Raw genomic sequence first — 18,093 nt, 5'->3', positions numbered from 1 at the left:
TTGGACTGTTGTGGGTTTTTTCATCCTTTTTTAATGTTCATGATTGAAGTTTTAAGAAACAGTGTTGTTACTCTGAACCTCAGACTGTGGACTAAAGATGGAGGGAGCCCTCACCTTTTGAAATCTGCACTACCTGCACCTTTATAAGGAGGCAACAAATCAAAATAAATCCATCTGTTTTAATTACACCAGTGCACACATTTGTCCTGATCTGAAAATAGGTGCATATCAAGCATATCACAGTCTGGCTCACAGCAAAGTTTTGTCTCTGGAGCGGCCAAGCACTCAGCTATAAACCAAAACAGAGCAAACTCATAAACTTCACTTTGTCTCATGCTACAGCAGAGAGACTGTCCTGAAAGCATTATAAAGAAAAATTGGGACATTATTGGGACAGGGTGGATGAACATAGATATTGTTGTGCTTTGAATAGTGCTACGGGCAAAAGCTACGTGGATGCGCATCATAGTGATGAATCAACCATAAGAGTATCAGGTATATAAACCTTTGGCTTTGAAACCAGAGGTGGGGATTAAGTCAGTCAACTCAAAATAAGAGAAGCACATGGATTTTTGCCCTTAAGGTCACCAGTTACCTTAGCTTCAATGAGTAAACTAAATAAAACAGTCATGAATATATCCTAGAAGTATTCCTACAGAATGTCAAACACATGCCCGATCATCACCATCAGAATTCCCTATGAAGGTGAGATCTGCTACTTCTTGTTCCAACTTGTTGAGTTGCTGTTATCCACCACGGCTGCAGTCTGCGACATCCTGCAGATGGACGACGATTCCCTGAAGAAACGTTACTTCCAAGGTTAGTTTGCTCAATCCTCATTGATCAATGAGGATGAGGTACATCAAGTAAGGTGGACTGCAGGTTGGGATGACCAGGAAATAAAGCTGCATCTAAATGTTTGGTTTTTTTAATGGCCTGCACAGTGAGTTGAGTTAACTGCTACTTTCAGCTCTTTGAATACAAGATTATTATTATTATTATTATTATTATTATTATTATTATTATTATTATTATGTGTAAGATATGACACTTCAGGTATAAGCCACCACTGAGTAACTTTGTTCTTCATACCTGTAATGCTATACTGCCCTCTACTGAAACTAAACTGAAACCACAATAGAAAACAGACAGTTTCTTTTATTTTTTAATTGAAATGGGTTTTTTTCTTGAATTAAGATGACAGAAGTAATAAAAAAAACAAAGATAAACACAACAGTGTAAATGATTAGGATCATTATGAAATGAAGAGAGTAACATTGCACAATATACCCATATTTGTTGTGAATACATGACACAAAAACATACAGAAAGACAAATACGCCCATGTAAAGTGACTGTAACTAGCTTTTAACCATAAACCCCTGTACTTATGAACCTGATCTTGACTTTGTCACACACGTCTGTTCCCACTGACAATTCAGTGATAAGTAAAATAAAGTGTTATTAAATGTGAAAGGAGTCTTGGACTGAAATCTTCTAAACTCTTTGTTAATTAGCATTTCCTTTCCAAACACTTTGACACGGGGCGTGTCAGATAAAAACCTTGAATTAAAGCTATACTCAATAAAAAAAAAAAAAAATTCATCCTTACTGAAATGAGCAGACACCGCTTCAGCGTAACAAACAAATGTTGCAATGTTGTTATGTTAAGTATGAACGGCTTTTCCTGTACTTGTATTTTATTTTGTTTGCCTTTCATTCTAAATGTGGTTTAAGTTATTACAAACACCACAGGTCATTGAACAGATAATATCCACAAGCGCCAGTTCCAACATAACATTTGTGCATTTCCTAAAGCTTACTTACATTTGAATCACAAATGCATTTTACGTGCAACCACACTTGCAAACACATTTGTTTTCATTGCATAGTGAAGGTACCAAAGTAATCCACAATGAAAGAATATTACTCTTATCGTTACTTCTTACAGACTCTAGTTTTCCTATTGTCCTGTAGAGGCCGCCATACAAAATAAAGCTGCCCTGTATTGAAATACATTGTAACTGCAATACACATCAGATGCACCAAAAACACTTTTAAGATGTTATATGACAAATTTTCACTTTGTGCATATATTATACCTAAACAGTTGAAGGGATCTACATGGCTGTCATACTAGGGTGGTCAGGGTCAAAGGTCATGATCTCCATATGGATCAGACCTGATTGGAAAGAAGGAAAGGAAAGCAATGTTAAAAAAATATGACTGAAATTTGGATAGTATTAGAATTCTGTTCATTTTACACACACACACACACACACACACACACACACAGTACTCATAAATTATCTCATCACATGTTGGCAACATTTCCATCATCTCCATTCTCCAACATAACACCTGCACTTACTCTTCCACTCGCCAATAGCGAGCTCCAGGCTCTCGAAGGAGTCGTCATAGGGCTCAGAGTCTGGTTCGCAGTCTGGGTCGTGATATTCAGCCACGTAGGGGTGGGACAATCCCTGCTTAGCTGTCAGCCTGGCCTCAGGATCCAGCAGCAACATCCCCTCCAACAGGTCTATAACTGGATGTATCAAGACACAAAATGCTTTAAAGCTGATTTTTTTTTAATTCAAAGATTCACTGCAGTAAAATCTACTCATCACACATGTAAAATGTGCGTCACTGGATTCAGCAGCCACGCTCTCCATATACACATACTTGAAATATCTGGTTTGAGCTTTAATCTAAGCGGAGTGTGAGGGAACATCTTTGTAAAGAAAACTATTCAAGATTTCAGATGTGAATAAAATAAAGCAGCCCACCATTGTCATCCAAGCCTGGAAAAGCTTCCTTGAAGTTTTTCTTCTTTTGTGGAGGGAGACCTCGCACATATGATTGTGCCTGAAACACACATTTGTTTCCATGTTAGAGCTTTATAAAACAGAAAAGATCAGCAGCATCAGCCAAACTAAAATCTCTGCAACACATGGAGAGTGTAAAAAGTAAGGCACGCAGACAAAGCCCTTCCAGAAACAACTGTTGCAGCTCCACAGCCTTTTAAAAACACCAGACTGCAAAACTCACATCTTTACTCTGCATCTTCTGCACCAGGGAGGAATCTGGAGTCCCTGTTAGACGGAGGATCTTCTTCAGCTGATCGATACCTGAACAAGCTCGTTAAGAAAGGCTGAGAATATTCAACATGCACGAGGTAGATCTGTTGGCAGAGTATGCTTGCCAGCATTAGCTGAAAGCACTCTCAAATAAATACGGCTTCAAAACACTAACATGGTGCTAGTGAAGCTTTAAAATACAAAGTCCAAAACGAATGGTCAATAGCACGACGGCCGCATCCATCCTTTATGTACAGTAGATCATTTATCTATGGTAAAAACCCAGTTACCTTAAAGACTTCCTATTGTGTCCAGTTCTCTGGGAGCTTTTCATTAAAATGTTTAAGGTAAGTATTAAAGCTTGCTATGTTCTTAGAAGGGAGGCCAGATTTCATCATCACATACTCAAGAGTTCAGTGCTGTCCTACCTCAAAAAAGACTGTTAAAAAAATATATCTTTGTTGTTTCCGTCTTGTCTTTTCTTCCCTTATCATCATTATTATTATTATTACTACCTTATTACAAGTTTTAGCATTGCACTTGAGTGATGGATTTAGTAGATAGAAAACTGACTAAATATTCCTGCAAACATCACCAACTCTTGAGTCAAGATTGGGGAAATGACATAATATAGACGTAGATTTTAGCGATAACCTACTCTCAGCTTTCTGGTCATCGAGACACCAGGAATAACAAACTTTTACAGTGCTTCACCTGACTTTTTTTTATTTCCTTAACATTCAAATAAAAAGAAATCATGCTGGGTTGTGTCTCCCATAACTGAGCATACAGAGTTTCATTAAAATGTGTGTGGATACTGTCCTGTCCTCGGAAAAGCACCTGGCCAGTGATCATTTCAGCCAGTATACAGGCAGCTGACCAGACATCCACTGCAGAGGAGAAGAGTTCAAAAAAGGACCTGAGTATTAGCACATTGTAGCATGTTGCAACAGTCTGTTTATATCTTAAACAAATAACTATTTGCTTTGAAGGTAAACAACATTATTACCTGTCTGGCTGTAGTGCATCCAGTTAAATATGACCTCTGGTGCTCGGTACCACCGTGTTACAACGTAACCAGTCATTTCACTCTCTGTATGTCTTGCCAGGCCAAAATCCAGAATCTGAGATCAAAGATATTTTGTTGCATCTTCATCGACAGTTAAAATGAAATGCTTTGCCTATTTTAAGCATGAATGAGAGGATGGTAAAATTATTTAAAGATCAAAAATCTAACTGCTACATCTGTTTTTATTTTAACTCTTGATTTTGACTGTATACTGCTTTTTTTCTTTCATCTTACCTTTAATTCACAGTTCTCATTCACAGCGAGATTACCAGGCTTCAGATCCTACAAGACATTAAGTCATTAAGTCAGTGTATTACAACCTTAGAAAAATGAGCAGTTAATACAAAAAATAATACAGAAAAACCCAAACAGTTCAACGTGTTCGGAAATAACACTCTGAATGGCTTCTTTACTTAGAGATAAAGGAATGTTTGCATCCTTTTTGGGTATTTCTCTCATTCCTCTAAGATATAACTCTTTGTTTCCTCCATTGGCCTGTTGTGACCTGGAAATCAGTCAAGTCGGTGTGTGGTCATTAAAGATGTTCAAAGAGAAGGCAAATGTTAAAGGAGGAGCTTTAAAAAAGGATGCACAGGGATGGGAAAGAGGCCATGTTTGTATCAGGTAATGTTTCTTCTGTTTAGTGGGTCATTCCAAGAACTGTGTACAACTTGTACTTACAGTTTTACCTCAATGCTGGTAAAAAGCAATGACATCTCAGAATTGTCCACTTTTCATTTTCAGGCATGTGGAAGAAAATAATTTCTGAAACACTGCCAAAACACAGAGCTCTCAGGACGATGTTTTTAAATGTAAACACAAAAACCGATCACATGTTGCCTTGCAAGACTATTTGCATGAAATGAGTTACTAATCCCTCTTTTATTACTAGGGATGGGTATCGAAAACCGGTTCTTGTTGAGAACCGGTTCCCAGTGTTTCAATTCCTTGGAATTGTTTGCCATTTTTGCAAACGATTCCCTTATCGATTCCAGTCGCCCCGAATGACGTCACCACGTTGCGGAGCGTCATTTACCTGGCAGGAAACACGGCGCCTAAGCGGCTCAAACGCTCAAAAGTTTGGTTTTGCTTTACGAGAATGGATGACAACAGGGCAACTTGCAATACTTGCAAAGTAGATATTTCATTTAAGGGAGGAAACACTACAAATATACAAAAGCATTTGCTCACAAAACACACGATGACCTTAAATGAATGTCGTGTTTTTAATTCCGCTCCGGACTTGTGAATCTCAACCCAGCAGCAGCGGTAACGTTTGCACGTCCTCTCCCGTTAATGCGGCAGGTAAATAATCAACTAACAGTGCATATTATGTTAGCGCGATCTGCCTTATTACAAAACCTGCCATTACTGTGCATTTAGGTGACCATGATGAGAGAGACAAACAGAGTCTGGCTGGCTCAGATGCTGGCAGTTCTCACTGCAGTCTACCATTAGCGTCTCCTTTCAGGCTAGGATAGACGAATGTCACCAAGCAGTGACTAAGTTTGTGGTCAAAGGTTTGCACCCATTTGCCACAGCAGATGATTTTCGGTAAGTGAATGTGTTTAATTGTAGGCAGGGACATTACTGGATATTCTTGTGTAATTGCTACAGAATAATTTATGTTAAACTTTGTTATTGCTACAGAAGAATATTTATTTTATTATTTTACATTCACAATTTTTTTTTCCTGGGGACCCTGTGAGACCCCATTGAAGAGACATAGGCTGGATCTCTTAAGATCTCACTGTTGGGTTTGTAAGGCCATGTTACTCCTAAATTTCTATCTTGTTCAAAGAGAAGATATAAAACAAAGTTCTAAGCTATTAGACCTTAGTGTTCTCCTTTTTTAAAAAGAATCGATAAGAGAATCGATAAAGAATCGAATCGTTAAACAGAATCGAAAATGGAATCGGAATCGTGAAAATCTTATCAATACCCATCCCTATTTATTACTCTTAATTATTTTGCTCCATTTATTTGTATGTAAACACAATTGTACATTGATACTTTGCGTTAGGTAGCTTTATTTTTAATGCCTTTGAGCATATTTTAAAATGAACCTGTATTATTAGTTCCTCAAAGACAGTAGGCCTCAAAAATGAAAAACGTGCATTTTCTTTCAGTCTGGCATGAAAGTTGAATGAAAATGGCAAAATAGTATTTTTCCTCATTTTAAGTCTAAGAATTTCATGTTAAAAAAATATTAATACAATCCAACTTTATCTATCCATCCATTCGCTTCCGCTTAACCTTTCCAGGATCGCGGAGCGCTGGAGCCTATGCCAACTGTCATAGGGCGAGAGGCAGGGTACACCCTGGAGAGGTTGCCAGTCTGTTGCAGGGCTAACACATAGAGACAACCATTCGCACTCACTCATTAACTCATAGATTCACACCTATGGGCAATTTAGATTGACCAATTAACCTATCCGCACTAACTGCATGTCTCTGGACTGTGGGAGGAAACCGAAGTACCCGGGGAGAACACGGGCAGAACATGCAAACTGCACACAGAAAGACCCCAGTCTGATGGTGGAATTGAACTTGGGACCTTCTTGCTGTGCAGCAACAGTGCTAACCACCATGCTGATCCAACTTTATACCATTCAGAAATTTCGACTGGTTATCTTTTTTTAATGTGAAGTTTGTGCTCTAATGCCATTATCTATGTCTAAACTCTGGACTGTAGCTTTAAGGCTAACTGTGCCTGTGTGACAAAGTATAAATATGCCAAAATCACTTCACTGGACCATTTTCAGAAACATAAAGTCTCATTTTACCCAATGTACCCAATGTAAATGCAAAATTGAGGACTGGAGTCAACTGAAGTAGATCAGTGTGAAAAGGGTTACTAAGCTCTTCTTGAAACTATTTTCACACATGCACTCCAGCCCTAAACTTTTCTACACTTTACCCAACCCGATAGCACAGTAATTGTCCAGTCCTGCAGTGTGATAGAAGGGGTAACTGTGAAAAATATCTGGATCTACCAGTGGAGAATACTTTGAAACATCCAAGGAGATGCAGGCCACTGTCATCTCAGTAAAGAGTTCTGAAAGATCTGAAAATAGGTTAGGAATTGTCATGAAGTCTACTCCCATGCGACTTTTTAAAATATTTTTTGATTCAGACACTGCTGTCAATAAAAATGAGGTGTAATGTGTTAAAAACAAGTAGAAAGGCTGAGTTTTTAGACCACATACTACATGGGTGCTAACACTATGAGCAATATGTCTGTGAAGGTTCTCAGTCATCCAGGTCATCGTAGTCAAAGGAGCTTGCAAAGAAAAGCGTCTGGACTTCTTTAAGTAACTTAAAGAAGTCCAGACGCTTTTCTTTGCAAGCTCCTTTGACAACACTATGAGCAATGAGTCCTAAGTTTCATTATGCGGGCTGCAGGTTTCTGTCCTCTTTGCTAAAAAAAAGAAACAAAAAAAACAATGACACTGACCCAGGTAAGGTAGTTTCTGCTGAATATTTCCAATCTGTATGCTTAGCTTAGCATACAGACCTAAACTGTTAGCTAGCTCAAACGTCATACTGGTCCAACATGAAGGTAAAAGGATTTCCCAAAATGCCAAACTATTCTTCTAACAGCACTTTAGAGGCAAACATGATTCTGAGTGAGAATGCTGTAAGTCTGGTAACATTTGTAATGATAACAGCAAATCCTTATTTGCCTACTATCATGTTTTATGTTGTTAATACTCCTAGACTGTAGGGGGAACTAGAGAGCCAGAGGGCGTTACCTCGGAGTAGACTGTGATGGCGAAGCTTTGTTTACATGTGAACCACAGTTCGATAAAATACCTCTCTTCAAGTAATGGTGTCATTCTTGAGAACCCACGACAACGTAAAGAAACAAGACAACATTCAGTAATGTTCATATACCCACCCGATGAATGATTCCTGCAGAGTGAATGTACTGTGAAGAAAGAGAAGAAACAGTTTACACCCACAGTATAACACAGCATGTGTCATGTTTAATATAGCAGGCAGTTGCACAGGTTTACTACTCTGTAAACAAAGCCTCCACCCGCACCCACAAACCCAGTTGCTGTGATGTCACAGAAGCACTGATAACAAGGAGAAAACATCTTGCGATCAAAGATTCTGGCAGTTAAAGTCAAAGACACAAAGCTGGCATTGTTTCCCCCTTTGAAACCAGAATTCCATACAGTATCCTGGTTACACATTGATGAGCATTACATGAGAAGCATACGTAAAGCTTACTCACTCTAGCATCCATTAACTGAACAGCCTGGGTGTGCTCTGAGTGTTTAAAATAAACACAGTTTATTTAAATAATTTAAATAATATAGACTAAATTTAGAACAACTTAGTAAGTCCAGAGAACTGATTCCCCAATCTTAATTTGCAAGATTTATTTCAGTTTGTGTCGCAAATAATAAAGATTTAACAAAGGTTTAACAAATATGCCAGACACCATATTTATATACAGTCCTCCATTTTCAGTAGTGATTGGAAAGTTTTCTGACAAGTAGTTCATGGCCAGGTGAGGCCGATTAAGCAGATAAAAGGTCTGGATTTGATTTGGTAGCTGTTCACTGGACTTAGGCTGAACACAGTAAACCTGTCAGAGAAACATTGAAAACCAACAATCTGGTTCATTCTTAAAACGTAGGAAACCACTCAGCTCAGTGACAGCAAACGGCCCGAGAGGATGATGACAACCACGGTCTGAAGACGTAGAGACTGGTCATGTTTCTCAGTAAATATCTGAGAATACAGACTTGAGTGAATCCATTCATTTCGTCATGTTAGGAAGCTGTCTTTCTTTTTCACTCTGCATGTTTCACCTTGTGCTGCTGCTGCAGTCTTTTATTACTTTAAAGCATTCAGTTCAGACTTGTTACTTGCTGACTGCGGCACAGTGGTGCAGCGGTTAGCACTATCGCCTCACGACAAGAAGATTCATGCTTTAAACTGGAGCTTACACATCCCCTCTGTGCTTGTGTGAATTTCCTGCAGGGACTCTGGGTTAATCCGACAGATCTCAGACATGCATGCTGGTCTAATTAGCAATTCTAAATTGGCCGTGGATCTGAGGCAGATAGAGTGTTTGAAGTGTTTAGCCTAAAGCTCTTTGACTGGAAAGAAGTACTAGAAAAGCAATATATAAATGTCAGCCTATTCTATTCCATATACTCTAAGATCCAGCAATTAATTCTTGTCCTCTGTGAGCGACACGAGTCTGAAACCTCTCCATCGACCAAAAATTATGCAACGTATCAGAGTCCAACTGTAGTGTCAAGCGGACATCCTGGTTTTCCTTTTGATGCCACATTTTGGGGGGTTGGTGTAACAGACCACATCGACTTTCGTTTAAAAATCATGAGCATTGCAGCTTCCACATTTCATGGCTACAAGGGAGGTTAGCTGATGGTTTCTTCAACCTTAGGTTCTTATCTTCAGTAGTATTTCAGCTTGTACAGTAATTTTAACTCTTTCAAAACAAAACTTTTATACAATGTCTCTTATAGTGGACAGCAGAACTTACTAACTCCTATTTGTGAGTGAGACAGATGTATAGCCGTCTGGGAATGATGTTGAGGAGGGCCAGAGCAAGAAGGTGAAAGCTCAAAGGACAAACCAGCTTTCAGGGAGACTGAGCAGGGATAAAGTGACTGCACCCAGCGCCCATTGTGGATGAGAAGCAATTTGTGAGCAGGGACAAGAAAACAGAACAACGCTAGCAACAACCACAATGACCGCAGGCAGTCTGATTACATCAGGCAGTAGTTATGCAACCACGTTGCCTGGTTAATTAAATAATAATAATAATAATAATAATAATAGTTCTTCAAGATTTGGCAGTCGATCAAAGTAACCAATCGTCTTAACGTCCTTGATAAGGGTAAAAAGAATAATGTCTGCAGGGGAGTCAAACTTACTGCTGTCAGGTGAAGTTATGGAGGAGTAGCAGGGTGAAAGCTGTACCTCCCCTTTCTTTATCAATTCAATGTTAAACTTACTAGAATTGAGTTTTTAACATGAAAACAGAACAACACTGCTTGCAACTAGCAAAACACTAATTAGACAATTGGCTTTTAAAAAAGTCACAGCATACAAACCACAGGGAGGCGCTCATCTCTGAAAGCTCATATGTTCACATCTATGGCATGACTTGGATCCAGATATACTGGGTCCTAGTTATAGACAGTACAATAAGTTGAGGCAGATTCTTCAAGATTACCCATATGGAAAAGAAATAGTAAAAACTTATAAAAGACTTGCATAAGATGTGGCCTACTTCATATAGTGAATCATGTAAGGCTTATATGATTTACTCATGAAAGTAGCCACTTTCTTATTACTTTCATATATTGTTTTAGTAAGTATCGAAAACACACAAGTTTCATTTATATAATTTTTTCAAGGGATCTTATATCTGTTTTCACTCTTGTATGCTTTTCATACAGGTTTCACACAAGACAGATACAAACTTTATAAGATTTATATATATATTTTCCATATGGGTAGGCCGTCTATCAAAGTAACAAATGAGACTGATGCCTCTGATGAAGGAGAAAAAATCAGATGTGGAAATAGCCATTTTCAACCTGCCGTCATGATTTTACTAAGAATTGAAGTCAGCATGGAAAGAAGTGCACCTCAAAAAGGAGCACCTCACAGCTCACCTTTCCACAAGGGTTACACAACACTGGCACTGTCACTGCTTTCATCCCTCGCTGCTTAACTGAGAGCGAGATGACGCTCCAGCAAACACTTTCAGCTCAATGTATCACACTTAAACAGCCTCCCGACTGAGAAAATGTTATAGTCTTCATTAAGCCACTGATAATAATCAAGGAAGCACTCACCTTCAAGCCTCTTAGAAGCTGGTAGAACAGGTATGTGACGATGCGATTGCTTAATCTCTTGGTCTTCATAATGTGGCCCAGATCCTGGGCTACGAAGGGCATTACCATATAACTAGAGGGAAAAGAACAAGAGTGAGAGGCCAGCAGCGGTTTACAAACAGACTAACACACAGACAATGTAAACCAGCATGTGGGGGGAGTGACACATTTACCACTGTGTCGCGCCCCCTCTTCCTGTGTTTAGAAATGTGAAAACTGAAATGAACAGCAGTGACTTTGCAAAGTGAAATGTTTTTAAATTTTCCTGGCACTGTTTGCTGTGATGGGTTTTAGTCTCATAATTTTTTTTAGTTTCAGTTCATGCTTGGATGTTACTGTTATCTCGTGACCTCAGGATCTGTGCCTTTTGCCCACCTTCGTCCTGTCTCTGAGTGAGTGTCTTTGTCCCCCTGTGTATGCTGTATAGTCATAGCCTTCATGTCCCAGTGTTTGCTGTGTTTTGGTTATTCCCTGTCTGTGGCGGGGCACAGTCCGCAGTGCCGCTGCAGGGAGATGGATGCACCTCGCCGGCATAAAAGGCTGCGCTATCTGTCAGAATGATGTTGTTGTTGTGGTGTATGTGTCAGCTGTGAGCTGTGGAGCTGTAGCCGAGTGTGTGAACAGCAACCAGAAGGGAAAAAAAAGTGTGAAATGCTCAAAAGCATGAAAGTGTGGTCATCGGGTCTGTTGTGGTATTGCTACGCTGTCACTCTTAGCAGGTTTTCTCTTGTCTGTTCATCAGACAGACAGACAGCAGTCAGTAAACAGGTGCTGTCAGTTAAATGTAGTGAGATTTGGAACAGTACTGCAGCTCTAACTCATGTGTGTATGTTATATGTTTTTATTTATTTGTTGTTTTACATTTCATTGTATTATGTTGTGTATTTTTTGTCGAGACTACATTGTTGTACATTGTCTTATGGTTTGCTCAAATTTTTATTTATTGTTTTTGAGATGAAAGGAAGCCTCCTGGCTAAGTCTGGCATATTTACATTGATACATGTTCAATAATACGCAAAGTTTTTAAGCAGAGGTTTGCTCTCTGTTCATTGTCCTGCATTCATTATCTTCACCTGTCGCTGACGGCTTTCAGCTGCGTCTTCTCTTTTGCATCAACTTTGGCCATTGGCTGCTTTTTCACATATTTTCAGTCCAGTCCTTATAAGTGACTGGACTGAAAATGAGCACAAAAGCAGAGGAATGCTTTTTTGTTTGTTAAGTCACTTAACACTGACCTATGAGTCATTCAGGCATTAAAAAAAAGTCACCTATCTCAAACCAGGATGAATTAGTATTGTGTCTACACATAACAGACAACTGAGCAAAGAACTCGTTTTAAATTGTTATAGGAACTAGCAGGCTGTCACAAAGTGCATTATATACTCTAATGTTTTAGTTGAGCCAAGTTGGCTTACACAGTTTAACAGGCATAAAATAGTATTTCTGCACTCACATTCCCAAAGAGCCTTTAGCTGAAATCCTGACATGACGTGCAGTAAGTCCTTAAAGTTTTGAGGAAACTGAACAAGTGGAGGACAAAGGACAAAGTATCTGAAAGCGATGTTGTAGGGAAAAAAACACCAGCAAAGACCTGACACAGTACCTAAGAGATGGTGTTATTTAAATTGATGGACTAGAGCACTGTGAGGGATCATTTTGACAGAGAGCAGAACGAAAGGCAGCCAATGTACAAAGAAGAGCTTTGAATGCCCTTCAAGAAGCCTGGAGAACTATTCCTGAAGACGACTAAAAGAAAGCTTATCTAAGAGAGTTATTTTCATGTCTGTTGCTTAATAGGCCCATGCTCTGATTTCCTCTACACAGCTGTACCTGCTTTAAATCTGCTTCTGTCTGAGAGCCTGAAGATCCTGGCCATTTAATATTATTTTTCCAGTCCCATCCTTGCATACTGAGAAGTACCCACACTCTCTGAATGATATTATGTACTGTAGATGATGAAACACACAAATTGATAGCAAAATACACTGAGGGACATTTTCTTAAACTGTTGAAGTTGCGTCTTACACAGTTTGTCACGATGGTGAAGCCCTTTCCAATCTTTACTCCTGACAGACTTGCACTCTTTGGGATTTTTTTTAACACAGTTGTGTTACTGACCTGTTGCCACGACAGTGTCATGGCAACAGGTCAGTATGTTTTTAACGTTATAGATACATACTTTGCTGAAATGTGTTGCTAGTGTCAAAATCAGGTAATTCTTTCTTTTTACATGCATCAGGTCCCAATCAGCCCAAATAGCAAAGAGAAATTAAAGATGCATGTCATGAAAGAGTTCGGGTCTTAGGAGGTTAATAATCAAAATTACTTACTTTTAGCATCTGATATATTGTGTTTGTATTATTTTGGGTTTAAAACACAGGGTTTGTAAGTCACTGCATTCTGTTTTTGTTCAAATCAACAGAGCTGAATAGCGCATTTGAAGCTTTTTACATGTGGAGACACAGTTGGACAACTGCTAAAAAGACAGGCAAAACAAACAAGAATCAGCTTGCTCTCACACTAGCGTTTTTGAACTTTTCACACATCCATGTACACATACACGTACATGCACGCGCACACATGCATGCGGGGTCTCAACAAGTTGCAACAACTAGTGGGAGAATGCTACTCCTGACTTTCAACTTACAAGGTTTGGAATTTCTCCAGTGTGGGGTCAGGTGTGAAGACATTAAGAAGGCAGATCACCTTTAAAGAAAAACACAGTGAGGAAATTAGTAAAACACCAATAGCTTAAGAACAGACTTACAGTGTATGAAACACTTCAGGAGCTCTATATTTGTCAGGGGATCACATACAGTTCAGTGTTAGCAGTAGGACAGGTAGTAAAATCTACTAGTTCTGGGTTCTGGGTTTTTGTGACTTTGTGACTCCTGTTTTCAAAGCTGTAAATAAAAGTAACATCTTTGTTACAATGAGTCATTGAACATCAAAGGGATCCAACTTTGAACATCTTTGCACTATCTAAAAATAAAGTGTGATGGTTAGAAATTGTTAAAAAAAAGAAGAAGCTTGAATTAAAAACAACAAGTGATTCACATTTTTAAACATGTTTCCACATGTCAATGGAAGCAAAGCAGAAACTCATTTAAATGTTTTTCAAGGAAAATACTGAGCGATGAGGGTTCCACCAATATACAACAGTCTCAGCTCATCAAGGCCCACTGATGAGATTATGGGGCTTTTGTTGAAGGGTCAACAAAGTGTGCTTATCCTCAAAATTGACCTTTTTTTCCAGACAGGAGAAAAAAGAGCAAAGGTTATAATTAACTCATGTGTATCTTTCCCAACAGAGTCACTTTGACAGCACTAATTTGATATACTAGAGTTCTTCTAATGTCATTCAAATTACAAATTTGCAGCTTAGAAAAATGACAAATTCAGATGTTTCTGTCATGCTAGAGTCTGACCTTGCTGTCTGAGTAAGGATTAAGCATAAGCACCTACTGTATGACAGGGATTATAATGCTTCATGTTAATAAATCATCTTATTTTCATTGACTTTTCTTACATTTTCATGCTGTATTTGGCGGAGCAGCCTGAGCTCTCTGTAGGCCCGCGTGGCGTGGATGAGGGACTGAAAAGGCCGGTAGAGCTTCTTGATGGCCACCTTCTCCTTGGTCTTCTGGTCAATGGCAGAGCTAAATGTGACCAACCACAGACTCAGTGATTGAAAACACAGTGGCCATTGTAATCTAGCACTGCTATTAATCTGTACTAATTTCGGCGCTGAATATTCTAATCTAATCTAAAAAAATCAGTGAGCTGATAAAGTCATTGAACTAATAGAGTCATACATTGACACAACAACAAATACAATACATATATTTCACATGGCTGACCAATCCATTCATTAACTAAACACTGATAAGTATTGCTGCTGTTCGGAAATGTGCTCTGAATGAGCCTCAAATCCATTGCAGGTCTGCCTTATATATGCCAGCGGTCGGGTGTGTTGGGATATTTGGGCCACATGTGGTCCAAATAACACTTACCAGCGCTGTACTGCACCGTAAACGCCTAAAAAATAACCCAGAATAAATCCAACCCTAACATAACTATCTTGTTTCATAATGTTACCTTATGTTACATTACATTATGTTATTTTACATTAGGTTATCTTACATCAGGTCATGTTACGTAATGCAACATTACATTGTTACGATGCATTGCATTAGCTTACATTATGTTATGTTGCCTTTGATTATGTGACCTATTTATCTGTAAAGCCAGAAATGCAGCGTTCGAAAAGTATTCACGTATTCTGCAACACTAAACAAAATCTTTATGATAATATCAGTAATACGATTCTGTCTGTCAGTAGCTTATCATTAGGTAGCGCCACGTCTGGGATATCCTGGATTCCTGCAGGCTGGGTTCTTCTGTGTTAGTGGAGAGATTCTTGTCATATCAGAGAACCTGCACTGACTTGCTGAGTGGCCTCAGGGGGACAATTGTGTTTCTGTTAACAGATGAGAAAGCCAGCTAGACCCATTCAGGGAGCGAAACGAATTTCCAAGAAATTCAGAAACCTTAGTGAAAAACATTTCAAGACGATCATTTAAATATATTCAGACTAAGCAGAGAGAAATGAAGCCACACTAAGCTGTTTTTAAAACGCAACATTACCTAATGGAAAATCATTATATTACCACACACTTTAACATGTTTACCAGTTTTCCAAATCCTTTATGATTGTTGGAGTTGAGTCTTTTTGTTATTTTTGTTGTTGTTGTTTTTACATTTTGTGTTTAAAAACGTTATAATAAATACTTCCCTAGAGGGGATGAATTCCTTGTTGGTACTAAACCACGTCAAGTAATAGTTTAATATGTTTAGCCTTTTATTGCAGTTTTAAACTTAATCGTAGGCCACCAAAAGACCAACAAAAACACAACAAAAGCAACTTTATAGCTTTCTGTACACAGTAGGGAAAGGAGCGATACAAATTATGTCTGCACTGTCGCCATCGCCCGGGTAAACTCACCACACTGTCCCGTAAGCTCCGGAGCCGATGGCCTGCAGGTTCGCGTATCTATGCGGGACGTCCCACGTCGTTTTCTGGATCTCCATTCTGTGGAAACCCGGTCTCACCGGGGAATCCTTCACTGGAGACTCCATGGCGCTGTTTTGTTTTGTTTTCCAGTCGGGTTTTGACCAAGAAAGTTCTTTACGGCCTCGGTCTTGCAACCTGACAGGTGAGCTCTAGGGTAGGATCCGCATAGAGACACGCCCACGCGTTCTAGTAGCCTGCCCCCGGTCACGTGAGCAGCTGAATCGAGGGTTATCGGCTCGTGCCTGACATGTGTTGCCAACTTAGCGACTTTGTCGCTATATTTAGCGAGTTTTCAGACCCCCTTAGCGACTTTTTTTTCTAAAAAGCGACTAGCGACAAATCTGGCGACTTTTTCTGGTATTATTGGAGACTTATTTATGACGTCTTTTTGACGTGAAAGCGCGTATCGCTCTTACTCTCAACAAGCAGCGGTGCTGCCGTGGGCACCTCGCCCGTGCCAAAGCGCTCACGGGCGGAGGATAGTCCTCCCCAAGCTAAAGGAGATGTTCCCACCTATGCGTCCAAACGGCAAATGAATCGCGCATGAGCGAAGCCGCTGCTCCCGCACTGACTGTAACGCAGTCAATTCTTCTTTTACTGTTATGCTGTTTTGTGGATCACAAGGTTTAAAACGACTTATAAACACACACACATACACAAAGTAACTCCACCAGAGTGCCAATTTCGGGTCACTTTTGCCGGTCCAGGCCCGGATAAAGGAGCAGGGTTGGAATTGTGACATTACAAAACAATAATTGCTAAAATAAATTTAATTCATAGTTCTAAATAAATTCTAACTGCATTTAGGACGTTTTACTCACTTTATGTGTCTTCCACGATGTTATTTCTCTCTCCAACAACGTAGGTTACAATTACATTAGCATGACCAATTATGCAAATTAGGCGATGACGTCATTTGGCGACTTCTAGCGACTTTTAGGACAGCCAATAGCGATTTTCCTTACTGAGGAGTTGGCAACACTGTGCCTGACCTGTAAAACCACATATACATTTTCAGCCAAGCCAAAGCTGGTCCTTTTGTATATGCCACTGTGACACAGAGCACAGCACCACCCAGGACGAGACAGAGATATTAGCATTAACCAGAAGTTCTTTGTGTAGCAGGCTGAAGCAAAAGGGGATTAACGGCATCTTTCATGGGTGTGTCAGCTTCTTTTTACCACCCACCTGGAGGCCAGGCCCACCATGTTTTGCCTAAGTGGCACCGAATGGAAAACCCACATACCGGGTAGGCCATCGCCTGCTGCATTGATCAGAGGAAGGGAAGAGAAGGTGCTGCTCGTTGTAACAGATAACGGGGCCAACATCATCGAGACTATTAGGCAGTAGTGCTTTTTGATACGGGGCGGCATCGTGGTGGGGGGCGGCATAAAATAAATAAAATTGCTCGTACTCATGCTGCCCCGACATCAGCCAGCGCATATTGGGAATGGTACAGGCACCGATCGGTTTTCTATCGCCCATTTGCTGGGAGTAAGGAGGCCCTCCGTTTGCGAGGTGCGCCTGGTGCTTGCGGCACAGGGAGGAGAGGGCGGGGGAGCAGCATCTAATAACCAACTCGCAAAATAAAACAAAAATAAAAACAAAACAACAAACACGAAAGCACCAGACATTATAATACAGACTTATAATTTGCACCGATGTTTTTTCGAAATTCTTCAGCAGCAAGCAGGTGCGCCTGAGGGAGTGTTCGCCCAGGGAGCAAAACAGGCTAGGACCGCCACTGCTGTTTGGCTTGTACCAAAGCTTCTCAGCATGAGCAAAGAGCTGATGCGGAGGGCCAAGATGAAATGTGGATGGACTCTGAGTCAGACAGAGAGTCTGAGGTAAGGGGAGCTCTCGGTGAGTGTTGTCATAGTAGCAAACACATTGTTGTTGTTTTTTTCTTTTTACTTATGTAAACTGTGCATTAATCAACAGCATTTGTAGCTATAATGTTCGAGTTCCCTTTTGGCTTTTCTG

General features: G+C 39.8%; 1 protein-coding gene across 1 annotated transcript; it reads right to left on the bottom strand.

The window, feature by feature from the left end:
- Positions 1-1,152: 1,152 nt before the first annotated feature.
- zgc:171775 (STKc_p38 domain-containing protein) lies at positions 1,153-16,599 on the bottom strand. Its single transcript, XM_087834359.1, has 12 exons — positions 16,042-16,599; positions 14,566-14,695; positions 13,684-13,742; positions 10,998-11,109; positions 8,048-8,077; positions 4,381-4,428; positions 4,087-4,201; positions 3,896-3,967; positions 3,049-3,128; positions 2,787-2,865; positions 2,372-2,545; positions 1,153-2,182 (listed from the first exon to the last, which is right to left on the bottom strand). Exons 1-12 carry the CDS (start codon positions 16,173-16,175, stop codon positions 2,121-2,123), a joined length of 1,095 nt encoding a protein of 364 aa, XP_087690485.1. The 5' UTR covers positions 16,176-16,599; the 3' UTR covers positions 1,153-2,120.
- Positions 16,600-18,093: the final 1,494 nt, after the last annotated feature.

This window comes from Neolamprologus brichardi, chromosome 20 (assembly GCF_056152115.1).
Source record: "Neolamprologus brichardi isolate AB-2024 chromosome 20, ASM5615211v1, whole genome shotgun sequence".
NCBI lineage: Eukaryota > Metazoa > Chordata > Actinopteri > Cichliformes > Cichlidae > Neolamprologus > Neolamprologus brichardi.
The sequence above is the reverse complement of the archived record's forward strand: the minus strand, read 5'-3'. Positions and strand labels throughout refer to the sequence as shown.